Source organism: Sorex araneus, chromosome 2, assembly GCF_027595985.1.
Source record: "Sorex araneus isolate mSorAra2 chromosome 2, mSorAra2.pri, whole genome shotgun sequence".
NCBI classification, from domain to species: domain Eukaryota; kingdom Metazoa; phylum Chordata; class Mammalia; order Eulipotyphla; family Soricidae; genus Sorex; species Sorex araneus.
This window is the reverse complement of record NC_073303.1, coordinates 247,119,796-247,147,576: the sequence shown is the minus strand read 5'-3', so window position 1 is coordinate 247,147,576 and position 27,781 is coordinate 247,119,796. Positions and strand designations below refer to the sequence as shown.

Genomic DNA, 27,781 nt, shown 5'->3' with positions numbered 1-27,781 from the left:
CTAGGACAAGTGTCCTTTTGTAGTTCCCTTCACCAAGAATGCATTCAGGGCCCTCTTTATGTCTCTGTTTCTCAGACTGTAGATGAAGGGGTTCAGCATGGGGGTGACTACACTATACATGGCTGAGGCTGCTGAACTGGACTGTGAGCTGTGGGTAGCAGCAGAGCTTAGATACACTCCAAGACAAGAGCAGTAGAATAAAGAGACCACTGAGAGGTGAGATGCACACGTAGAAAAGGCTTTCATCTTCCCTTGAGCGGATGCAATTCTACATATAGAGGAAACTATCTTAGAGTAAGAGTAAATGATCCCAGCCATGGGCCCCGCACCCATCAGAGCAGTTGTAATATACATCACCACATTATTAACAAAGGGATCTGAACAGGCAACCTGGACTATCAACTTGAGTTCACAAAAAAAGTTGGGAATCTCCAAATCTGTACAGAAGGACAAACGTAACACCAATATGCTTTGTAAGAAACATATCAGACTACTCATGATCCACGATCCAAGAACCAAGAGTCCACAGAATCGAGGGTTCATGATGACCGTGTAGTGCAGGGGGTGGCAGATGGCCACAAAGCGGTCATAAGCCATCACAGTCAGGAGAAAATCGTCTAATGATGCAAAAACCGAGGTAAAAAACTGCTGAGCGATGCACCCTTCATAGGTTGTTGCATTACTTTCTCTGTGTATACTCAACAGCATTTGGGGGACGGTGGTGGAGGTGAAGCAGATGTCCACAAGGGACAGGTTGGACAAGAAGAAGTACATGGGCGTGTGGAGGTGGGGGTCAAAGCTGACAGCCAGGATGATGAGTAGGTTCCCCAGCAAGGTGACCAGGTACATGGAAAGAAAAAGCCCAAAGATGAGGGGCTGCAGTTCTGGATCTTCTGAAAATCCCAGAAGAATAAATTTTGAAACATTTCCCTCATTGTCTGGCTTCATGTGATTGTACTGATGATGCTAAAAAGAATAAAATGAACAAACTATTCATAAAAAGCTGTAAAAGTATTTTATGGGCAATAATTTATATTTGCATATGTTACTACTGATTTCATAGGATTTTTTTAAATGTCCTTTTTAAGACATGATCACCCCATATGAAAATTCTTCTTAGTAACTTTTTCCCAAAGAGTCCGAGAATTTTTTTCATTTACTAACTGAAATTAATTGGAGACTGTCACTATTTGAAGAGATTGCTGGGTTCTGGGTCTCAGGTGCTCGAGTAAAATGATCCCCAGTACTCCATGATAGAATACAAATACACAAGCAGAAAATGAGATTTATAACATTTTCGAGGGTAGTTATTGGTATAAAACAGGAAGGCATGGAAATGGTGCCTAGTCTCTTCTATGTTTTGAAAGCACTTTAGACAGATCACATGCAGGCAAAGATGAAATAGAGAAGGAGGGAGAGTGGATGGTATGTTGGCATGTATATCTTGAGATAAAAACAAAAAATGGTAATTCCCCAGGAAGGTACCTGTTTCAGATATTAAAATCAAAACAAAGCTGGTTATAGAAGTTGTGAGGCAGGGGATATATGACAGATGGTGTCAGAAGAGTTGCTGAGAAAAGTTATTTCTCTGTCACACAGAAACCTTATGGCCCATCAACCGGTCCTCCATCGCTGGCCCTCTTTCTGTCTATTAATCTTGTGGGAAAGGTGACCCATGAATAGAAACTCAATTGTTTTTGTCCCTTCTGCTGCTGATTTCTGGCCCCTGAATTTTGAGATTGACCTTGCACCATACAAACTCAGTTATTCATAACCTAAGAAATTTTCTCTTCATAGAAAACAGAAACACACACACAACGCATATACATGAGTATGCAGGATCCCATAATTGTTGTAAGTTTTACTTGTATTCATTTGCAATAGGAAAATCTACATTTGTTGGTTTTTGCTAGCTCACATATTTATTTATTCAAATTCCTTATGAGTGAAACCACCCTTTAAAATTTCATTTATTTTTTATACTTTATAATTTAAAAATAGTGATGTAAGATGTATTTGATAGTTGAGTTTTAGAAATCAAATATTTCAACACCAATCCAACCGCCAGTGTCAACCTTCCCTTCTAGTATTCCCACATTCTCTCCCCACCTTAACCACGCTTCCAGCCCCATACCTGCCTGTCATCTTGACAGGCACATTACAAAGTCCCCATGATTGCAGCTTAGATCTCATGTTTCAGTGTTCTGGGTCTGTCTTTTGGAGACATGGCTATCACTCGACCACATCACCAATATAACTGAAGCCCTGATGCTCTTTACCCATTTCTTCCTGTTCTCTTCTTTCCCCTTGATTTCTCTTCTTCTCTGTCCTTCTTCTCTAAACTCTTATTTAAACACTAGATTCAAGGGTGATCTAAACATCCACCTTTACGACAATAACTTTCCTCAACTAGTATATACCAGATTAATGAGACCCTCCTGTGTCTTACTTCTGGTTTATTTTACTCAACATGCTATCTTTCAGTTCCAAAGAGGTTGCAGAAAATTGCAGTATTTCACCATTCATTTCTTAAGCCGCTCCACAAAAATAAATAGACTTTGGACTCCACTTTGGAGAAATGTCATAGTCAGCCATGTCACTCAAAAAATACTTAGAAGGACTGTTTGGTAAACATGGATGGAATAATGGAAATAAGAAAATTGATTGAAGAGGAAATGAAAAGACATAGTAAGCTCTGAGATTCTCTGAGAGATCATGAGGAGGAAAAGTCTTCATTGGTTCTGGCTATATTCCAACCTGATAACATTGCCGTGTCAACCAGCAGAATTTTACAAAAGGACCTTTTTTAAAGGACAACATGAAATTTGTGTTCAAAACCTTATGTGTCCTGCAACCCCCCAAAATAAGTAGACATGAACAACTTTGCACTTTGCAAATGAAAATAAAAGCAGTGCTTAGAAAACTCAGCTATTTCTATTTCAAGTGGAAGATTAAGTATTCCCTTGTCTAGTCAGTCATTAATTGACCAATTAATGCATTGGTCATTAATTGCATTGCAGCATGTTTCCACCGGGGCAAGGTCCTTTAGCACTATTCTTATTTGGCATCAATTGTAATATTATTTTGGGCACTGTTATAAAATAGATAGTTTTTAATTCCTTGGGGGATAGTCTAGTCCTGGCCCAGGGCTTTATGCGGCAGGCAAATTATTCATTTTTTCAAGCACTATCAATCCTGCCCACCCCATAACGATTCCATCTTTTAATACTGAAAATATGTTTTTCATGTGCTTATGCCTGCAGGCAGCACAGCATACTTACATGTAGCCCACTGTCCTCTGACTCGGCCATCATAGAGCGTGAACCATGCTGCCTCTGCGTTTCCTCTAGCATCCTTCACAGCAACTGAATAAAAGTGCATGTCTGTCAAGCCAAATCGTAGCATGTGATGGAAAGAAAATGAACTGAAAGCAGTAAGAGGAAAACAGCTGAAAATGTGTAGTGTTTTTTAAAAGAGAATTTCTTGAAGAATATAAACACTCAATGAAACATGATGACACACAAGAATGATTGCCTAATATCTACCTACATTGATACATTGATTATTAAAGATTCAAATCTAAAATAATTTTCTAGAATCCTGTACTGAGATTTCTAGAAAATCCACAGGGGAGACACACAGTTATTATTTCTATAAAACAATGAAACGTTCTGTAAAAATCCATAGGATCTTTAGCAAGTTAGATTTTAAACTTATCTGGTTCAAAGGTTGTACTGTAAAGGGGAATCTGGAAACAGTGACTGTTTATCTGGAAAATAGAACATTTCCTTGAAAAGCAATTGAGAAAACTGGGAACAGAAATGTTTTTAAATATAAAAAGGGTTACATATATATGTATAACATTTGTTATATTGGTAGTTATATTGAAAGTTAAGTTACATAGTTATAGTGGAAGTTGATATTTATAATGGTAGTTTTATTTTGATATATTGGACAGGAGCAATAGCACAGCAGGTAGGATGTTTGTCTTTCATGCGGCTGTCGTGGGTTCAATTCCTTTGTCCCTCTCAGAGAACCCGGCAAGCTACTGAAGAGTATCCCGCCCACATGGCAGAGATTGGCAAGGTATCCTTGGTGTACTGGATATGCCAAAAACAGTAACAACAATTCTCACAACAAAGAAGTTACTGGTGCTCATTCCATGAAATCGATAAACAAAGGAATGACAGTTCTACTGTGCTAATATTGGTAGTATGTATGTGTGTAAAATCACTGAAATAATCAGTTATAAAGAAAACATAATAAAATTGAAACTAAATGCATTATTTTAGAAAGGAGAAATGTCTCTCATACATTGGACCAGAGACTATATATGGACAATGTGGGGAGCATCACAGATGCTCTGATCGTGGTGGGTGCAATGGCTTTGTACATAGAATAAACATTAAAACGACTGTAACCTCATCATTTAAATTACAGTTTAAAATATATAAAAAACTGAAACAAAAAAATAAAGGAAACTGTCCAATGGAATGGGGTTGGAGTTTTAAACTGATACTCAGGATACTCTATGTTTGTTGTGGTGGGGTGAGGGGATGGGAAGATAAAGAGGTATATGTTACTAGGATGTAAAATAAAACCATATAAAGATAGCGGTCAGTAGTGTAAATAATGATTTATATTTATGTTGGGGATTGTCAATTAATACTAGTTGCACTTGAACCAAACCCTTCTGTGACAGAGTTTGTCCCACGCATGGAATTTCAGAGCATCCTGGCTGTCACTCATTGGAACATCCGTTGTGAAATGTCTCTGAAATATTCATGTCTTGAGGGTGAAAGTATTATACTTGCTTGAAAGCACTTTAAACTTAACTCTCTTGAAACATTTTTCATACAGATCATATAGTATGTAATGAATTAGAAGATAAAAGTCATCAAAACTGAAGTATCAAAGTCATGCCAAAATCTCAGCAGCCTCTGATATCAATACAATCATCAATTATCAAGGGAAACCAATGAGACACTCCCCTTCTCTGGACTAAGGACAACAGATGCTGGTGACCACTGGTCTAGACATCCATTATCCCTCACTCTCCTTGCAGAGACCTGTCAGTGTTTGAACTCACCTGCATGTCTCCAGGTGCAGGTGTGAATTCCTCCTTAGAAGGTTTCTGATGAAGGAAGGTCCGTCCTTCAGACAAGACAGCAGGAAGAGTGAAGTCTCATACCCCAGTCAGACCTAAGAATGGAAAGACAGAAATCCCCAAACTTCTTTTCCATCCTAGGACCACAACGGCAAAGACACAAGAGATGAGCAATATTTACAGCGCCCCTGTCTGCCCATTAGGCATGTTTACTTCTTGTTCCTCTGGTCCCCAATCACATCACTCCCCTGAGGACAGAAAACAGTTCTTCCTAATGATTTGTTTTTCCAAAGGCATTAGACTAAGTGAATCTAGTTTTGCTAAAGACTTGAACCCTTTGAATTTCTTCCAGTTTTAGCTAGAATTCCTGCCACATCTCTATCCAAGAAGCATCACACCCGAGTTTGCATTTTCCCCATGAATCTCACCAGTTCAAGTCCCTTCTCAATTCAGAGCACTCAAGTGGGGTGGATGCATGACCCCCTGAGATCTGGTAAAAAACACCATTTTTCTCCACAAGAGTTGAACTGAGGGGTTCTGAGGGTAATCCTGGATTTTGTGAAGTCTGTTCCAGAAGTCTTAAAATTGTCTTTCAGTATAATGTGCAGGGATTGGAGCGATAGCACAGTGGGTAGGGCGTTTGCCCTGTACTCGGCCACCCATGTTTTATTCCTCCGTCCCTCTCAGAGAGCACAGCATGCTACCAAGAGTATCCTGCCCGCACATTAGAGCCTGGAAAGCTCCCTGTGGCATATTCAATATGCCAAAAACAGTAACAAGTCTCATAATGGAGACCTTGCTGTTGCCCGCTCAAGCAAGTTGATGAGAATGGGAAGACAGTGATAGATTGATAATATACAGAGCCTGGCAAGCTACCTTGCCAAGGAGTCAGGCTAGGGAGTACAAGGGCACCTGGGAACATTGTGGAAGGGAAAGGGGCATTGGTGGTGGGATTGGTGTTTGAAGCATCGTATTCTTGAAATAACACTCTCATGAGCAACTTTGTAAATCATAGTGTCTTCTAAAAAATTTATAGAAAAACAAAAGGACAAAGACAATATTCATATAAAACAACTACTAGTATATTTTACTTTAACCATTTATATACATGCACCTTTCATATGACAATTCTTTTTTTAATTAATTTATTCTTTTATTGAATCACCATGTGGAAAGTTACAAAACTTTCAGGTTTAAGTGTCAGTCATACAATGCTCGAACACCCATTCTTTCACTAGTGCACATATTCCACCCCACGATTCACAGTATACCTCCCCCCCACTCCCACCTCCCCAGCCCCCCTGCCTGTGTAACTGATAAATTTCACTTTACTTTGATTACATTCAATATTTCAACAAAAAACTCACTATTATTGTTTGGAGTTTCTCCCCCCTAAATTCGGACCTGCTGAAATGGAAGCATTTGATAATTTGTTTTCCATTGCTGAAGATGAAGATACATGAGGTCGAGTGGCCGCACTAGAGGCAGCACGATTTGGGATTTCTGTATTTTAGTATTTTAGTAACTAAGTCTAGAGAAATATCTGCCACAAATTGCATCATTGCAAGCTCGTACCTCTCAGCTATTTTATATTCCACATATGAGTGCAATCTTTCTATATCTGTCTCTTTCTTTCTGACTCATTTCACTCAGCATCACATGCAAATTCTTCTAGTAGCTTTTCCCTAAGAAATCAGGTACCAACTATTTTTATGGGAATTTTTAAGTTTGCAGATTGACAGCTGTCCTCATTTTAAAGGCGATGAGTTTAGGGTGCTGCAGGAACAAAGACTCAGCACTCTATTATGGAACACAAATCAACAAGCAGAGACTAAAGAATTTAGAGGGTAGTTGCGTTATGAAATAAAAAAGAGCATGCAAATGGGTAAATGGGGAGAAGCCTGTTCTATGCTTCGGCAAGACCTTTCTCTCCCTGACATTAGGTGAAAGATCAGATAGAGAGGAGGGAATGGAAAGACGTAGTTGGCTCAGATGCTCTCGGAGACGTCGAGGATGAAGAGCCTTTTATTTTGTTTCCGGCTTCTTTCCAACCATGTCAAATGACCCTTGTCAAGACACAAAAGTAAAATCCTTGTGCTCAACGAAATAGATATAAACAAATTACACTTTACAAACAAAAATACAAAGTCCAATAAATTGGCAATTTATTTTAACTAATTGAATCACCGTTAGATACAGTTACAAAGTCGTTCATAATTGGGTTTTCAGTCATACAATGTTCCGTCGCCCATTCCTTCACCAGCGTACCTTTCCCATCACCCCTTTCCATCCTGTCCCCCTGACCCCTAGCCTGCCTCTTTAGCAGGCACTTTCCTTCCTTCTCTCTGGCTCTCTCCCTCTTTTTCTTTTTGGACATTATGGTTCTGTGTCATGTAGATGACTTATTTTTTCCAAGTCTGTATCATGACTCAGTGGCTATTACACTCTTATATGGCTCTAGCAGGGACGTGGCAAGCTCCTTCCTCACTATTCTTCTGTGGCATCATTTCTCTGATACTCTTGGATATTGTGGTTTTGTCTTCAATTCTTTCAATTCCTTGGGGACACTAGTCCAGGCTCTCAACTTTCTCCAACAGAATATTTCTTAGTCTTCCAAGCACTGCTAATCCTCCCCACACCATAACAATTGCATCTTTTAATGCAAAATAATTTCTTTTGATAGGCCTGAGGGCATCACATCATACTTACATTGATCTCAATGTCTTGTCTCTATCTTCACAATGCATGATCCGCACAGCACGGAGTTCAACTATGTGCTCACCTTAGCATTCTTTATAGCAACAATATATGCATATCTATCAAGTCCAATATTAGCATGTCATAGAACTGAAAATAAAATAAATGCAGGATAAGAAAAATAGATTAAAATATGTGTAGTGTCAAGACAATTTAAGTGCTAAGAAAATTCAACTCAAACTCAACAGATAAAAGTTTCTTGACTTTGATTGCTAAGAACTCGGGTCTACCTAACCCAGAGGTATGAATTTTGCAGGAATGTTGCTCGTAGGCAATATGGGAAGTAGGCGTTACCAGCACACACACCTCCCAGATAAGATCCGGAGCTGCCGTGGGTCATATGAACTCTCTGCTCCTAAAGACTATGATCCGAGAGGTCTTCGAACCCATTTCGGCACCCAAAGCGGCTTCTTACAAAAATGTATCTAGACTGTGAACTGAGCTAAAATATCAGAAATCCAAAACCGAGCTCATAGAATCTTCATTCTCAGCAATGAAAAGAAATTATTAAAGATGCCTTTTCAGCAGGCCTGATTGTTGGGGGGAAATTCCAGACAATAGTAGTGATTTCTCTATTGAAATATTGAATTTATTCAAAATATAGAGAAAATAAAGTGAAGATCATTAGTTACTTAGGTGGGGGGTGGGTGGGAGGGGAACATATTGGGGTTCTTGGTGGTGGAACATGTGCACTGGTGAAGAGATGTGGGTTTAATCATTTTATGACTGACTTAAACCTGAAAGCTTTGTATTTTTTTTCCACAGTGATTCAATAAAATAAAAATTAGAAAAAGAAAGAACTTGGGTCCAATATAGTTTTCTAGAATAATACACCCAGGATTTACAGTTCTGATTTTTATAAAAATGAAACAGTATGCATGAACTTTACCACATATCAAGTTTAATTGTTTAATTAATTAATTATTTTTTAAATGAATTACCGTGAGGGTACAGATACAGATTTACATATTCTCGTGTTTGTGTTTCAGTCATACACAGCTTGAGTACCCATCCCTCCACCAGTGCCCGTTCTCTACTGATGACCCCATCATCCCTCACACAACCCCCACCCTATCCCCTCCCACCCCACCTCTGTGGCAGAGCATTCCCCCCTGTTTTCTCTCTCCTTTTGGGTGTTGTGGTAAGCAATGGAGTTATTGGGTGGCCATCATGTTTGGTCTATATTCTGCTTTGAGCACGCCTCTCCCATCCCGAGCAGGTCCTCCCACCACATTTTACTTGGTGTTCCCTTCTCTATCTGAAATGCCTTTTCCCCCAGCATGGGAGGCCAGCTTCTAAGCCATAGAGCAAATCTGGCACTTATTTCTGCTATTCCTGGTTGTTAGTATCTCATTCTGTTGTTTTATATTCTGCAGGTGAGTGCAATTCTTCTATGTCTGTCTCTCTCTGGCTCATTTCACTTAGCATGATACTTTCCATGTTGATCCATTTAATATGCAAAGTTCATGACTTCATCTTTTCTGATCAGCTGCATAGTATTTCCATTGTGTAGATATACCAAAGTTTCTTTAACCAGTCATTTGTTCTCGGGCACTCGGGTTTTTTCCAGACTTTGGCTATTGTAAACTGTGCTGCGATGAACATATAAGTGCAGATGTCATTTTAACTATACTTTTTGCCTCTCCAGGATATATTCCCATAAGTGGTATTGCTGGGTCAAATGGGAGCTCAATTTCTAATTTTTTGAGAAGTGACCATATTGTTTTTCCAGAAGGGTTGAACCAGTCGACATTCCCACCAGCTGTGTAGGGGGGTTCCTTTCTCCCCGCATCCATGCCAGTAGCAGTTGCTTCTGTTCTTTTGGATGTGTGCCAGTCTCTGTGATGTGAGGTGGTATCTCATAGTTGTTTTGATCTGCATCTCCCTAATGATTAGTGATGAGGAGCATTTTTTCATGTGACAGGTTTTTGGTAGATGGCTTTGACTCTCTTGAAGAAGGTTCCTTCTAAGCCTATTTTGGTGAGAGTTTTCATCATAAATTGATGTTGGATCTTGTCAAATGCTTTCTCTTCATCTAGTGAAATGATCATATGTTTGTTATTTTTACTTTTGTTGATGTGATGGATTATGATGTGGTGGATGTATTGATTTCCAAATGTTAAACCATTCTTGCTTCCCGGGGATGAATCTGACTTGGTCGTGATGTGTGATATTTTTGATGAGTTGTTGGATTCTATTTGCTAATATTTTGTTGAGAATCTTCGCATGCGTGTCCATCAGGGATATTGGCTGTAATTTTCCTTGTTAGCAGTGTCTTTATTTGCTTTTGGAATTAGGCAGATATGTGCTTCATAGAAACTTTTTGGGAGAGTCCCTGTTTCTTCAATTTCCTGGAGAAGCTTTCAGAGAACTGGCAACAGGTCCTCTTTAAATGTTTGGGAGAATTCGCTAGTGAAACCATCTGGGCCTGGGCTTTTGTTTTTGGGAAGACTTTTGATTACAGTTTCAATTTCCTTAATATTAATGGGTATGTTCAGGTATTCCAGGTCTTCTTGGTTCAGTCTTGGGATATTGTAGGAATCAAGGAATTCATCCATTTCTTTTAGGTTGTCTTGTTTCGTGGCATATAGACTTTCAAAGTAGTCTCTGATGATGTTTTGAATTTCATTGGTTTCTGTTGTGATGTGCCCCTTTTCATTTCTGATTCGGTTTATTAGTCTTTGTGAGTATTGCTAGTGGTTTATCAATCTTATTTATTTTCTCAAAGAACCAGCTCTTTGTTTAATTGATCTTTCAGATTGTTTTTTGGGTTTCCATGTCATTAATTTCTGCTTTAAGTTTTATTATTTCTTTCCTTCGATTTGGTTTGGGTTCCTTTTGCTGGTCCTTTTCTAAGATTTTGAGCTGTGAAGTCAAGCTATCTATGTAGGACCAATCTTCCTTCCTGAGGAGTCCTTGCAGGGCTATAAATTTTCCCCTTTACACAGCTTTAGCTGCGTCCCATAGGTTCTGGTATCTTGTGTCTTCATTCTCATTTGTTTCGAGGTATCTTTTGATCTCTTCCTTGATTTCCTTCTTGACCCACTCATTGTTCAACAGGGAGTTGTTTAATTTGCAGGTGTTTGATTTGGTTCTCCACATCTGTGTGTGATTAACTTCTATCTTCAGCACATCGTGGTCTGAAAGATAGCTGACACAATTTCTATCTTCCCCATTCTATTGAGGTATGTTTTGTGACCCAGAACGTGGTCTATTTTGGAAAATGTTCCATGTACACTAGAAAGGAATGTGTATTCTCTCTTTTGAGGGCCTAAAGCCCTGTATTGGTCTATTAGCCCTCTCTCCTCCATTTCTTCCTTCAGAGCCATTGTTTCCTTGCTGAGTTTTCATCTTATTTATCTATCCAGAGGTGATAAGGCAGTGTTGAAGTCTCCAACTTCTATCGTGGTGCTAGTGATGTCCCCTTAAATTGCTTAGGAGTTGTTTTAAGTATTTAGCTGGTCTCTCATTAGGTGCGTATACGTTTAAGAGTGTGTTCCTGTTGTACATACCCCTTGATGAATAGAAAATGACCTTCGATGTCCCTTCTAATCTTTTTCAACCTGAAATCTATGTTGTCGGATACTAGTATGGCCATCCCAGATTTTTTTTTATTAGTTTATTTTTAATTAGAGAGTCATCGTGAGGGTACAGTTACAGATCCATACATCTTTGTGCTCATGCTTCCCCCATACAAAGTTCAATAACCCCTCCCTTCACCAGTGCCCATTCTCCACCACCCGTAAACCCAACATCCCTCCCCCCCTCCCCAGACCCGTCTCCCCCAACCCCACCCTGCCACTATGGCAGGGAATTCCCTTTTGTTCTCTCTCTCTGATTAGGTGTTGTGGTTTGCAATAGAGGTGTTGAGTGGCCATTGTGTTCAGTCTCTAGTAGACTATAAGACTAACGCCCAAGAATAGTAGAAATAAGTACCAGGAGAATGTTTCCATGGCTTGGAGGCTGGTCTCTCATTCTGGGTAACTCAAGGAAGGGACCACCAAGTAAAATGTGGTTGGAGGTCATGTGGGGGAAGGGTGAGGCGGGCGGAATACAGACATCCCAGATTTTTTGAGGGAGTTGTTTGCTTGTAGGATTTTTTTCCATTCTTTGACTTTGAGCCTGTGTTTGCTCTGACTGTTCATGTGTGTTTCTTTTAGTCAGCAGAAAGTTGGGTTTAGTTTCCGAGTCCATTTTGCCACTCCGTGCCTCTTGATTGGTGCATTTCGACTGTTGACATTAAGAGAAATTATTGTCTTGGAATTTTGTGCCATCTTTCTGTAGGGTTTGTTGTTCTTGTAGGGTTTTTCCTTGTCTTATAGTAGCCCCTTTAGTCCTTCTTTTACGTTTGGTTTTGAGTATATGAAAGTCTTGAGCTGTTGTTTATGCATAAAATAGTGTATGGTTCCTTCAAGTTTAAGTGAGAGTTTTGCCGAATAAAATATTCTTGGTGAGGCATTCATTTCATTTAGTTTTTTCACTATATCCCACCATTGTCTTTGGGCTTGGAGGGTTTCCTCTGATAGGTCTTCTGTAAATCTAAGGGGTGCTCCTTTGTATGTGACTTCCTTCTTTGATCTTGTTGCTTGTAGTATTGTGTCTCTATCCATGGCATCCATCATTCTGACTAGGATATGCTTTGGAGATTTTTTATTGGTTTTTGATTTTTTAGCTGGCACCCTTTGGGCTCCTTGGATCTGGGTGCTGCATTCTCTAGCTCTGGGAATTTTTAGCAATGATGTCTTTAACTGTGGTTTTTTCATAGGGATCAGTTCCCTGTGCTTCTGATACTCCAATGATTCTTATGTTGTTCCTCTTGAGGTCATCCCCTAGGACTCTGTTTCACGCTAGAGCCATTTTGAGGTCTTTGCCATTATTTGTTGTTGCCTATGTGCTTTCTGCAGCTCATTTTCAAGCTCACTGATTCTGTCTTTGGCGTTAGCCATTTTACTGTTGAGGGCTCCTACTTAGTTTTTTTTTAATTTCATCTACCGATTCCTTTAATTGTATGACTTCTGTTCGTAGCTTTGAAGTTTCTGCTCTCATTTCTTCCTGTATTATCTTGGTGGTTCGTTCCAATGCTGCATTCCTGTCCTCCCTTAATTTATTGGATGTCTGTTCCATAATTGCTTTGAGTTCGTCAACTATCTTCATGATTTCATCTCTGAATTCTTTATCTGAGAGGTGGCTGTACTTGTGGGTAGTCCCTGTTGAGGCTTCTGAGATATTTTTTCATTCTCTCCTGGTGGTGGGGATTTTTGCTGTTTCTTCATGTTCTTATGGACCTTACTCTTAGGCGCTCTTTCTAGCTTATGTAGGGCCTCTATTGAAGACTTAAGGCTCTCTTTATAAAGGGCTTTTGTGCAGCTTCTTGTGTTCACTGACAGTTTTTGTGAAATTAGAATAGGGAAGGCTAGTTAACTATTAGCATATAGTGACTAGGATGGCCAGGGTTTTCTTCATAGGAATAGCTTATACAGATTGTGAGCTGAGTGTGTAATGCAGGGAAGTGGAGAAAAAACTGCTGCAGCCTTAGCACCACCGCTCCAGAGGGAGGCCACGCCCCTTTTGTGAGCACGCCCCCTCAGGACACGACAGACCCCTGTGGAGAGCCGCCACGGACCATGCTCCGTGGACACCTGTTTCTTGTTAATTACACCGTGCTTCGTAGATGACACCTGATAAGGAATCAGGATGTCTTGTCACGCCACGAGCTGTAACTAGTTTATCAGCTGCAGACACTTGGGCGTAAGCAGGCAGCGAGGGGTAGATAAGGAGGGAAGCTGCCTAGCTAGGTGGGATTCCTCCCCGTTTGTCCCTCATTCCTCTTCTTTCCCGTTTTGCTTGAGAAGATCTCTGAATAAATCGCTGCCAGAAGAATCTCCGGGTTGCATGATTTCTTACAGGCCCCCAAACAACCAAGTGGAGCAGAGCAGAAACCTGGGCGGTTCAGGACAGATACGTGGGTTGGGGTGTGCTTGGTTAGAATGGCCCATGGAGAGGCTGGCAGCCAGTGGGAAGTGGGGGCGCTTCCAAACCCCAGGGTAGGAGGGGCCTTCGTGAGATTTCTCCCAGCAGGGGCAGGAAGGGCAGAAGGTGATCCAAAGTCCAAGTTCCCTGGGTTAGGGGAGTGCTTGGTTAGAAAGGCTCGAGCAGAGGCTGGGGACGGGTGGGAAGAGAGGGTGCCAGGGCGCTTGCAAACCCTAGGGTCTCAAGTTTAATTTTTTTATTCAAGTTTAATTTTCACGTAAAAAACATTGCATTTTAAGGCAGGATTTGGAAACAGAGACTCTCTAACCAGGAAGCGATAAAATTTTCCCTGTCCCTCAGACATTATGCTTATAATATGAAGCTATTCTTATTTTATTCTAGTAGTGACCCATGCATTTTGGAGAAACCTGCAGAAAACCACAACCCCCCCCAGTTGGCAGTTTGGCAAGAAGCATCAAATGTATATCATAATGAACTCAGAAGAGAAGAGGCTTATATAGAAATAAAATTTTTAATATTACACTAAGGATTATACTCTTCTGTATAATAATATAATATTATAATATAGAGAGTCTCTTGTCAGCGCGCCTGGCTGCCTTCCCCGATGCCCCTCTGAGGGGATGGGCTCCAGCTTCCCTCCCCACCCCAAGCAGCACTGCTGGTGGCCGAAGACCTCCGGAGACTAGCCACAGCCATGCTCAAGGCCCTCTCCACACTTTCAGATGAGCCTCACGCATGAAGGAATCAGCAGAGGAACCCAGGTGTGTGGGACCTGGGGCAGAGACCTCCAAGCCTGCTCGAATGGGGACTGGGCCTTTTCCGCCCAGATTTCCCATTTTCCAGTAGCTAGGCAGTCACATCCAGGGCCTGCCACCTGGACCATGTAATCCCATCAATGGCCCATATCCAGAGACTTAAAACCAAGCTCCCGGAAGCAAAGTGACCGCACGATATCTTATAGCCTACTTCTCCCTGTGGGAGAACCTGGCAAGCTACCAAGAGTTTTCTGCCCACTAGGGAGAGCCTCACAACCTCCCCATGGTGTATTCATATGCCCAAAACAGTAACAAGCTGGGTCTCATTCCTCTGACCCTGAAAGAGCTACCAATTCGACAATCTTGGGAAGAACGAGTAGAGAGAGGCTTCTAAAATCTCAGGGCTAGGACGAATGGAGATGTTACTGAGACCACCAATTCAACGATCAATGGGATGATGATGATGATGAAGGATTATACTGCAGGTGCTGGAGAGATAGTACAGGATGAAGGCTCTTGTGCTGATCACGGTCAATTCTGATTTGATACCTGATTCCACAGTCTATAGGCACCTCCAGAAGAATAATTACAACACTTCTATAAAACAATGATATGGATGCTATTGTAAACTATCTCAACAATTATGTAGCACTGTAGTACTGTTGTCTTGTTGTTCATCGATTTGCTTGAGTGGGCAGCAGTAATGTCTCCATTGTGAGACTTGTTGTTACTGTTTTGGGCACAACAGTACACCACGGGTAGCTTGCCAGGCCCTGCTGTGCAGGAGGGATACTCTTCGTAGCTTGCTGGGCTCTCCAAGAGGGATAGAGGAATCGAACTTGGGTTGGCCACGTACAAGGAAAATGCCCTACCTGCTGTGCTATCGCTCAACATATATTACAAAGGATAAAATATCTGACATTTTATCTTTCTCATTTCTGTTGTCACTTCTAAAACAGAATTGTATATATTACCACACAAGATAGGAAATTAAAAATTATTCTGCACGCGTGTTCATATCGGTTTGAGAAATTTACCTGAAATAAAAATATATATACACCACACTTTGACATATGCCCATTTTTACATTAGAAGGTACATGATATTCCTACACATTACATATTTTCGTGCAATAATTTTCTGGTGCTATGTTTACAAGATCATGAATGAAATATAGGTGAGGGAGATTAAAATTTTAACAATCACATAAAAAAAGAGATGAAAATTTGGGCCAGAGTGATAGTACAGCAGGTAGGATACTTGCCTTGTACTTGGCCATCTCAGGATTCGAGTCTCAGAACCAAGTATCCACCATGAATGATCTCTGAACGCAGAGCCAGGAGTAAGCTCTGAATACTTCTGGGTGTGCTTCCCCAAACGTTTTATAAAGTCATATAAGTTTGTCAAGCTTTTCAAGAACTATTCACAAATGAAATAGAGTAGGCACCTTATAATGTAATAGGAGAAAATAATGGGTTTGAATACAGAAAGATCAATAAGGACCGCAATGGAATTTTCCAACAAAAGATTATTCAACAGGGGCTAGATGGATAGTACAATGGGTAGGGTATCTGCCTTGCACACGGCAGAGCCAGGTCCGATTCCCAGCATCCCATATGGTCCCCAGAGCACTGCCAGGAGTAATTCCTGAGTGCTGAGCCAGGAATAAGCCCTGTGCATCACCAGGTGTGACCCAAAATAACCAAGAAAAAGGAAAAGGAGTATTCAACAAAAAAACCCAAATATCAGTTTTCATCTGCTATGTGAAAAACTCCTACACATAAACATTAACCCCTGCAACACCACTGAGAACTTGTACTAAATGAGCAAGAGGTGTTTTCCAAAGTCAGGCAGTGGAGGACATGAAAAGGTATGTCATCGGATTAGAGCATGTTGGGGTCACATTAAATCAGTAAATGAAGCCTTCTCTTGAAGACACACACTTGATAATGACTTTGTGCATCTCTGAGACAGGCATTGGATGATCTGCTGAAAGAGAACGATCCATCCGACTGTGGATAATAAAGCAGAGAGATCATCAGGAACACAGCACAGTAAATTTCACTTTAGTTCAGAGATCAACTGGACATAGGAAATGTGCCCAGAATTGAAAGTGATCCCATATTTTTGTTTGTTTGGGGTCCACATTCAGTGTCACTGAGGGTTTACTCCTGATTTACACTAATGAACAACCCTAAGGAGACTCAGGGGACCCCTTGAGATTTCAGAGATTGAAACCAGGTTGGCTACATGCAAGGTAGTAGCATGCAAAGTACAACTCTATCTGTTGTACTCTGGCTCAATCCAATATATTATTTTCTTCTATTATTAAGCATAGCCATAAATAACAGATTTATAAGAATGAAAGCTATGTAGCTTATGATAATTATATTATTTACAGGTTTGGGGGCCACATCTGATTTTGCTCAAGACTGACTCATGGCTCTGTCCTCAGAGATCACTCCAGGGGACCATATTTGGTGACAGAAATAGACCAAAGGGTGATTATGTGCACGGTAAGTCCTTTATCCTTTGTAATATCTCTCTGTTTCTGGCATATTGAATATGCAATGGGTAGCTTGCCACGGGTAGCTTGTGGCAGGCTCTGTCACTGAGTGCAGGATTAAAAAAAAGAGTAACCATAGGTCTCATTCGCCTGACACTGAAAGAACCTCCAATCATTGGAAATGACGAGTAAGAAAAGGCTACTAAAATCTCAGTGCTGAGAGGAATAGAGACATTACTCATGTCTGCTTGAGTAAATCCAAGAACAATGGGATGATAGTGACAGTGAATATCTCTCTAGCTACCGCGATGATTATTTAGTAAAGTTTTAAATGTCTGTGGTATAAGTCCTTTAACAAAAATATTTAATAAAAAGTTGTGCTTTTATTAGAGAACTGGGTATTGAAAATGCATCCGAACCATGGGAGGCAATGAATTTGGAAATGTTTACCCAAAAAAGTGGTGGAAACTGTGGGATGCAGAGACAGGAACTGGATATCAAATAAATTGAGCTATGGTCAAAGAAATGGTAATCCAGGAAAGAGAAAGAAGATGTGCTATTCCTAACACATGAAAAATAATCACACTTTTTCTTCTAAAAGTTTGACTTCAACATAACAGCCCTTTTTTCATGCCTAGGACAAGAGTCCTTTTGTAGTTCCCTTCACCAAGAATGCATTCAGGGCCCTCTTTATGTCTCTGTTTCTCAGACTGTAGATGAAGGGGTTCAGCATGGGGGTGACTACACTGTACATGGCGGATGCTGCTGAACTGGACTTTGAGCTGTGGGTAGCAGCAGAGCTTAGATACACTCCAAGACAAGAGCAGTAGAATAAAGAGACCACTGAGAGGTGAGATGCACACGTAGAAAAGGCTTTCATCTTCCCCTGGGCAGATGCAATTCTACATATAGAGGAAACTATCTTAGAGTAAGAGTAAATGATCCCAGCCATGGGCCCCGCACCCATCAGAGCTGCTGAAAAATACATCACCACATTATTAACAAAGGGATCTGAACAGGCAACCTGGACTATCAACTTGAGTTCACAAAAAAAGTTGGGAATCTCCAAATCTGTACAGAAGGACAAACGTAACACCAATATGCTTTGTAAGAAACATATCAGAGTACTCATGATCCACGATCCAAGAACCAGGAGTCCACAGAATCGGGGGTTCATGATGACCGTGTAGTGCAGGGGGTGGCAGATGGCCACAAAGCGGTCATAGGCCATCACAGTCAGGAGTAAATCATCTAATGATGCAAAAACCGAAGTAAAAAACTGCTGAGCGATGCACCCTTCATAGGTTGTTGCTTTACTTTCTCTGTGTATACTCAACAGCATTTGGGGGACGGTGGTGGAGGTGAAGCAGATGTCCACTAGGGACAGGTTGGACAGGAAGAAGTACATGGGCGTTTGGAGGTGGGGGTCTGAACAGACAGCAAGGATGATGAGCAGGTTCCCCAGCACGGTGATCAGGTACATGGAAAGAAAAAGTCCAAAGATGAGGGGCTGCAGTTCTGGATCTTCTGAAAATCCCAGAAGAATAAATTCTGAAACATTTCCATCATTGTCTGGCTTCATGTGATTGTGTTGGTGATGCTAAAAAGAATAAAATGAACAAATACTTTCATAAAAGGCTGTGTAAGTGTTTTATGGGCAATAATTCATTTTTGCATACATTACTACTGATTTCTTAGGATTTTTTTAAAATATCCTTTTTAAGACACGATCACCCCATATGAAAGTCTTCCTCAGTAACTTTTCCCCAAAGAGTCAGAGAATTGTTTTTTATTTACTGAATGAAAATCATTGGAGACTGTCACTATTTGAAGAGATTGCTGGGCTGGGGCCTAAGGTGCTCGAGTAAAATGATCCCCAGCATTCACGATAGAACACAAATACACAGCAGAAAATGAAATGTTGTAATATATTAGATGGTAATTATTGGTATAAAACAGGAAGGCACTGAAATGATGCACAGTATGTTCTATGTTTGGGAAGCCCTTCAGACAAATCACATGCAAGCAAAGAAAAAGTAGAGAAGAAGGGAGAGTGGATGGTATGTTGGCATGTATATCTTGAGATCGGAACAAACAATGGTAATTCCCCAGAAAGGTACCTGTTTCAGATATTAAAATCAAAACAAAGGTGGTTATAGAAGTTGTGAGGCAGTGGGATATATGGCAGATGGTGTCAGAAGAGTTGCTGAGAAAAGTTATTTCTCTGTTACACAGAGAGCTTATGGTCCATCAACCGGTCCTCCATCGCTGGCCCTCTTATACTCTATTAATCTTGTGGCAAAAATGACCCATGAATAGAAACTCAATGGTTTCTGTCCCTTCTGCTGCTGATTTTTGGCCCCTGAATTTTGAGATTTACCTTGTACCATACAAACTCAGATATCCATAACCTAAGAAACTTTCTCTTAATAGAAAACACAAACACACAAAACGCATATACATGAGTATGCAGCATGCTATAATTTTAAGTTTTACTTGTATTCATTTGCAATAGGAAAATCTACTTTTCTTGCTTTTTTTAGTGCACATGTTTATTTATTCAAATTCCTTATGAGTGAAACCACCCACTAAAATTTCATTTTTTTAATACTTTATAATTTAAGAATTGTTATGTACAATGTCTTTGATAGTTGAGGTTAGAAATCAAATATTTCAACACCATTCCAACCGGCAGTGTCAACGTTCCCTACTAGTATTCCCACATTCTCTCCCCCTGTTAACCACCCCCCACCCATTCCTGCCTGTCATCTTGACAGGCACATTACAAAGTCCCCATGATTGCAGCTTAGATCTCATGTTTCAGTGTTCTGGGTCTGTCTTTTGGATACATGGCTATCACTCGCCCACATCACAATATTACTGAAACCCTGATGCCGTTCACCCATTGCTTCCTGTTCTACTCTTTCCCCTTGATTTCTCTTCTTCTCTGTCCTTCTTCTCTAAACTCTTATTTAAACACTAGGGTCAAGGCTGGAGCGACAGCACAGCGGGTAGGGCGTTTGCCTTGCACTCGGCCCACCCCAGTTCTAATCCCAGCATCCCATATGGTCCCCTGAGCACCGCCAGGGGTAATTCCTGAGTGAAGAGCCAGGAGTAACCCCTGTGCAATGCCGGGTGTGACCCAGAAACCAAAAAAAAAAAGGGTGATCTAAACATCCCCCTTTACGACAATACCTTTCTCAACTAGTATATACCAGATAATTGAGACCCTCCTGTGTCTTTCTTCTTGCCTATTTCACTCAACATGCTATCTTTCAGTTCCAAATAGGTTGCAGAAAATTGCAGTATTTCACCATTCATTTCTTAAGCCGCTCCACAAATATAAATAGACTTTGGACTCCACTTTGGAGAAATGTCATAGTCAGCCATGTCACTCAACAAATACTTAGAAGTGACTGTTTGATAAACATAGATGGAATAGTGGAGAGAAGAAAATTGATTGAATAGGAAATGAAAAGACACAGTAAGCTCTGAAATTCTCTGAGAGATCTTGAGGAGGAAAAGTCTTCATTGGTTCTAGCTACATTCCAACCTGATAACATTGCCTTGTCAACTAGCAGAATTTTATAAAAGGATCTTTTACAAAGGACAAAATGAAATTTGTGTTCAAAACCTTATATATCGTGCAACCCCCCAAAATATGTAGACATAAACAACTCTGGGCTTTGCAAATGAAAATAAAAACAGTGCTTAGAAAACTCAGCAATTTCTATTTCAAGCAGAAGACTCATTTATCCTTTGTCTAGTCCGTCATTAATTGACCTATGCATTGCAGCATGTTTCCACCGGGGCAAGCTCCTTTAACACTATTCTTATATGGCATCAATTGTGATTTTTTTGGGGGACACTGTTATGAAATTGATAATTTTGATTTCCTTGGGGGATAGTCTAGTCCTGGCCCTGGGCTTTATCCGATAGGCAAATTATTCATTTTTTCAAGCACTATCCTCCTGCCCTCCCCATAACAATTCCACCTTTTAATACCGAAAATATGTTTTTCATGTGCTTATGCCTGCAGGCAGCACAGCATACTTACATGTAGCCCACTGTCCTCTGACTCTGCCATCATAGAGTGTGAACCATGCTGCCTCTGCATTTCCTTTATCAATCTTCACAGCAACTGAATACACGTGCATGTCTGTCAAGCCAAATCGTAGCATGTGATGGAAAGAAAATGAACTGAAAGCAGTAGGAGGAAATAGCTGAAAATGTATAGTGTGTCTTAAAGACAATTTCTTGAAGAACATAAACACCCAATGAAACATGATGACATACAAGAATGATTGCCTAATATTGCCTACATTGATGCTTTGATTATTAAAGATTCAAATCTAAAATAATTATCTAGAATCCTGTACAGGAATTCTAGAAAATCCACAGGGGAGACACACAGTTATTATTTCTATAAAACAATGAAACGTTCTGTAAAAATCCATAGGATCTTTAGCAAGTTAGATTTTAAACTTATCTGGTTCAAAGGTTGTACTGTAAAGGGGAATCTGGAAACAGTGACTGTTTATCTGGAAAATAGAACATTTCCTTGAAAAGCAATTGAGAAAACTGGGAACAGAAATGTTTTTAAATATAAAAAGGGTTACATATATATGTATAACATTTGTTATATTGGTAGTTATATTGAAAGTTAAGTTACATAGTTATAGTGGAAGTTGATATTTATAATGGTAGTTTTATTTTGATATATTGGACTGGAGCAATAGCACAGCAGGTAGGATGTTTGTCTTTCATGCAGCTGACGTGGGTTCAATTCCTTTGTCCCTCTCAGAGACCCCGGCAAGCTACTGAAGAGTATCCCGCCCACATGGCAGAGATTGGCAAGGTACCCTTGGTGTACTGGATATGCCAAAAACAGTAACAACAATTCTCACTATGAAGAAGTTGCTGGTGCCCATTCCAGCAAATCGATAAACAAGGGGATGACAGTTCTACTTTGCTAATATTGGTAGTATATATGTGTATAAAATCACTGAAATAATCAGTTATAAAGAAAATGTAATAAAATTGAAACTAAATGCATTATTTTACAAAGGAGAAATGTCTTTCATACATTGGACCAGAGGTTATATATGGGCAATGTGGGGAGCATCACAGATGCTCTGATCGTGCTGGGTGCAATGGCTTTGTACACAGCATGAACATTAACACTATTTTAACTTCATTATTTAAATTACAGTTTAAAATATATAAATAACTGAAACAAAAAAATAACGGAAACTGTCCAATGGAATGTGGTTGGAGTATTAAACTGATACTCAGGATACTCTATGTTTGTTGTGGTGGGCTGGGGGGATGGGAAGATAAGGAGGTATATGTTACAAGGATGCAAAATAAAACCATATAAAGATAGCGGTCAGTAATGTAAATAAAGATTTATATATGTATTGAGGATTGTCAACTAATTCTATTTGCACTTGAACCAAACCCTTCTGTGTCAGAGTTTGTCCCATGCATGGAATTTCAGAGCATCCTGGCTGTCACTCATTGGAACATCTGTTGTGAAATGTCTCTGGAATACTCATATCTTGTGGGTGAAAATATTATACTTGCTTGAAAGCACTTTAAACATAACTGTCTCGAAACTTTTTTCATACAGAACATATAGTATGTAATGAATTAGAAGATAAAAATCATCAAAACTGAAGTATCAAAGTCATAGCAAAATCTCAGAAGCCTCTGATATCAATACAATCATCATTTATCAAGGGAAACCAATGAGACACTACCCTGTTTCTAGACTAAGGACAACAGATGCTGGTGACCACTGGTCTAGACATCCATTATCCCTCACTCTCCTTTCAGAGACCTGTCGGTGTTTAAACTCACCTGCATGCCTCCAGGTGCAAGTGTGAATTCCTACTTAGGAGGTTGATGATGAAGGAAGGTCCGTCCTTCAGACAAGACAGCAGGAAGAGTGAAGTCTCATACCCCAGTCAGACCTAAGAATAGAAAGACAGAAATCCCCAAATTCTTTTCCATGCCAGGACCACAATGGCAAAGACACAAGAGAAGAGCAATATTTACAGCGCCCCTGTCTGCCCATTAGGCATGTTTACGTCTTGTTCCTCTGATCCCCAATCACATCACTCCCCTGAGGACAGAAAACAGTTCTTCCTAATGATTTGTTTTTCCAAAGGCATTAGACCTGATTCACACCTGAGTTTGTATTTTCCCTATGAATCTCACCAGTTCAAGTCCCTTCTCAATTCAGAGCACTGAATTCAGGTAGAGGCATGACCCGCTGAGATATGGAAAAAAAACACCATTCTACTCCACAAGAGTTGAACTGAGGGTTTCTGAGGGTAATCCTGGATTTTGTGAAGTCTTTTCCAGAAATCTTAAAATTGTCTTTCAGTATAATGTGCAGGGACTGGAGCGATAGCACAGTGGGTAGGGCATTTGCCCTGCACGCGGCCACCCATGTTTGATTCCTCTATCCCTCTCAGAGACACCAGCAAGCTACCAAGAGTATCCTGCCCGCACATTAGAGCCTGGCAAGCTACCTGTGGCATATTCAATATGCCAAAAACAGTAACAAGTCTCATAATGGAGACCTTGCTGTTGCCTGCTCAAGCAAGTTGACGAGAATGGGAAGACAGTGATAGATTGATAATATACAGAGCCTGGCAAGCTACCCGTGGTGTATTCTATATGCCAAAAATTGTACCAGTAACAAAACGGGTCTAACTTCGAGTTTCTGGAGCAAGCAGATGCCACTGGGCTACACTAGCCTGAGACAGGGACGATTGCAAACGTTACTGGTGTCCGCTCAAGCAAATCGATGAATAACGGGATGACAGTGCTACAGTGCTATAGTATGATAAGTTAAATGCTGTTCTTTGGTTAATAATATAAAACATTTAACATTAATAAAAATGTTTGGACACCTGAGTTTCACCATATAGAAACTGCATTGTGTGAGGCTGACCCAAGCTTGATCCCCAACATTTCTTAGGTCCCCCTGCCCAGCCCTTCTTGGAGTTATCTCTGAGAATGGAATAAGGAGAAAGCCTTGAGCACCGCTGGATGTGCCCCCCCACCAAACCAAAAAAGTAATTTATATTACAAGGACACTCAGTGAGCTACAAGAAAACTCAGATTAAAGATGATCTAGAAATAGAATTATTGAATGTGTGTAGTACTTTTTAAAAATAATTAAAGTATACCTGGAGTAAAAAATTTAAAAAATTAGTTAAAATTTTATATATAAAGCATTGAAAATATAGATCAAATGACAGAGTGCACACATAATCTTGAGAATTTAGGAAATATCAGAAGACAAAAATAAAATTTCCAAATGTGAGGAAACCATGCAAGAACAATCAGACTACATGAGAAATAGCATCATAAACATAAAATTATTTAAGAAGAAGAGAAGAAAAAAGAAACATAACTATTCTTTAAAGAGATAGGGGACTGGAGTAATAGTAGAGCAGATAAGGCACTTGACTTGCACGTGGTCAACCCAAGTTCAATCTCCAGCACCCCACATGGTTCCCCTAATGGTGGTGGTCGCCATGCTGCTGAGAGGGGAAAAGGACGAGGACAAAAACCCTTTCCCTCTCGGGGCTGCACGGAACCGTAGTTTAGTTCAAAGTCCACGAGTTTGACTTCAGCATAATAGCTCTTCTTTCATGCCTAGGACAGGTGTCCTTTTGTAGTTCCCTTCACCAAGAACACATTCAGGGCCCTCTTTATGTCTCTGTTTCTCAGACTGTAGATGAAGGGATACAGCATGGGGGTGACCAAACTCTGCAGGTGTACTAATCTGGTCTCCCATCTGTTTCTTCTGGGTTTCTCATAAGGCCCTCTGCTGTAGTCTTAAGTTCACCTATGTTTTTAAAATTCAGTCTTTGTTTGAAGGGTTTTCCTCTGTCCTTATTATAAAATTTTATACTGTCTGTCCATTACTTTTCCGATTTCATTTAACACTGTTTTGTTTATGTTAACAAAGAGTACAACAGCTGCCACAAATGTATACATTACATTACATTACATTTAATTTCATGAATACATTACATTTTTTTCTCACAACATTTTTCTGTTGGTAGGTTTACTAGCTCATGTTACTTATACAAGAATCAAATGTAAGAGATTAAAATTATAATAATCACATTCAAAAGACATGAAGGTTTATTATATTTTTCATGAATGATACTGAGATGGAAATAGAACTAGCTACAATATACTGTGAGAGGAGAAGATGATGGTTTAAAATACAGGAAGAACAATAGAGATAGCAATGGAAGTTTCCAACATGAAATAAGATTATTCAATAAAAAAACCTGTGTTAGTATTTACCACATATGTGCAAACACGTAAACATTAGCACCCCCAAAGCACCACTGAAGACTTTTATTTGATAAAGAAATGATGTTCATAGTCAGAGGATGGAGGGCATGAAATGGTTCTTTGTCATATCACTGAGGCTATGAATGCATGTACATGATACTCGCTTTGCACATGACAGAGTGGCACCATGGACAAACTGCTGAAAGAGAACAAATCCGACTGATAATAATAAAATCAAGAGGCCATAAAAACACTGGCGTAAAAATTGTATTTTAGGTAAGTCCTACAGATATTAACATAGTTTGTTCCCATTCAAGTAACACTGCTTATAATGATTATTCATTTGGGGAAACATCAGATTTTTTTCAAGGCTGATTCCTTGTTCAGCACTCAGGGATCACTTCTGGCAGATTCATAGGACCATTTGGGTACCAGAAATCAAACATGGGTTGTCTATGTCCAAGACAACTGCTTTGTACATCATAATATCTCTCTAGCTACTATGATAATTATAAAGTAAATTTTTTAAAAATATGGGGCATTTGTGATACATATCCTTTAATGAATATAGTTATAAAGTAGCAACATATTAATAAAATGAAAGGGGACTTGGAAATGCATCTGATTCATGGTTGGCAGTGAATTTGGAAATGCTATTCAACAAAAATGGGGGAAAATCATAGAATATCACAAAGTGTAGAAAGCTTATTGCTATAATAGAAGGTGAGTTGAGCTGAGAGGTCCAAGAAAGAGAAATCAAAGAAAAAGCAATTTCAGTACCTTAGCTATCACCCACCCCTTTCCACCCTGACATCCTGGAGTATCTTTGATTTTTAATTTTGACTTCCTCCTAACAATTAGGAGCATTTTGCTTTTGACTGATTGTTTATTTGTTTGGGGGCCACCGCCAGCCATAGTGCTAAGGACTTACTCCTGTCTCTGTCCTCAGAGATAACAATTAGGTAGGGCTTTGGGAGACCGTATGGGATTCTGGGAACAAAACCCAGATCATCCATGTACATATCATGCACATTCCCTGCTTCCCTTTAGTACTATCTCTCTGGCCCCTGCTTAAATTTGATAATCTGAAAGGGTTTTTCAACATTGCATCATAGTAATGTAGTGATTCATAGTATTATTTGAAGTGGACCAGCAAAGTCACCAAAATATTATGCAGATGCTGAAATCAAAACGTGTTCATTATATAAGCAAACCAGCCTCTGGACTAAGGACAATGAATGCTGGTGACAACAGGTCACTGGTGTAGACTTCCGTTCACCCTAACTCCATACAAAGACCTGTTGGTGTTTGAACTCACCTGCATGCCCCCAGGTGCAGATGTGAATTCCTCCTTAGGAGGTTGTTCATGGACAAGGAAGGTCAGTCCTTCAGACAAAACGGCAGGAAGAATGAAGCCTCATGCCCCAGTCAGACCTCAGAATGGAAAGACACACACACACACACACACACACACACACACACACACACACACAAATACCAACACTATCTCTTCCATCCCAAGAGCACAAATGCAGAGACACAGAGATGACTGATATTTATAGCTCCCCCTGTCTGCTCATTAGGCACTTCTGTCTCTTGCTTCTCCAGTCACTAAGCACAGGATTCCCCTGAGGAACAGGTCTATGGCCAAAAAGACATTTTTTGCTAATGATTCACCCTTCCAAAATATTAGATACTATTAATCTAGGGTTTTTACTTTTTTTGGCACTCTGGCTTCAACTTCCAAATCCCTTCCCTACTGAAACCAATGAGCACCTATTTTGTTGCGAGTTTAAGTTCTCCCATGATCATACCCCTTAACCTGTGCAATGAAATAGAGACACAACTGCAAGATGAGATGCACAAGTAGAAAATGCTTTGACTTCCCCTGTCTGGAGGCAACTCTACTTCCAGAGGAAATGATCTTAAAGTAAGATAGTAAGAGATCCCAGCTAAGGGGCCCCCACTCAGAAGAACAATTAAAAATACATCACCACACTATTATTAATAAAGGTGTCCAAATGGGCAACCTATGCCATCAATTTGTGTTCACAGAAAAAGAGATTTCCAAATCTGTGCAAATTGACAATTGCAACACCAATAAGTTGTGTAATGAACATATCCAGGTACTTGTGATCCAAGATCTAAAACCATCAGGCGACAGAGCCAGTGGTTCAAGATAGCTGTGTGGCGCAGAGGGTGGCAGATGGCCACGGAGTGGTCAGAGGGCATCACAGTCAGACAAAAGCCATCCAACATTGTAAGAACTCAGACAAAATATACATGTGTGGTGCAGCCTTCATAGAGACCCTTTATTATTCATGGGTCGAGTCTTTA

The 27,781-nt window shown here is 40.1% G+C and overlaps 1 protein-coding gene across 1 annotated transcript; it reads right to left on the bottom strand.

Moving 5' to 3' along the window:
• Window positions 1–27,703, bottom strand: LOC101559161 (olfactory receptor 7A17-like). The gene is made up of 7 exons (XM_055124730.1): window positions 27,575–27,703; window positions 22,979–23,043; window positions 21,196–21,316; window positions 18,555–18,716; window positions 5,090–5,154; window positions 3,304–3,424; window positions 1–966 (listed from the first exon to the last, which is right to left on the bottom strand). The coding sequence occupies exons 1-7, from the start codon at window positions 27,701–27,703 to the stop codon at window positions 1–3; spliced, it is 1,629 nt and encodes a 542-aa protein (XP_054980705.1).
• Window positions 27,704–27,781: the final 78 nt, after the last annotated feature.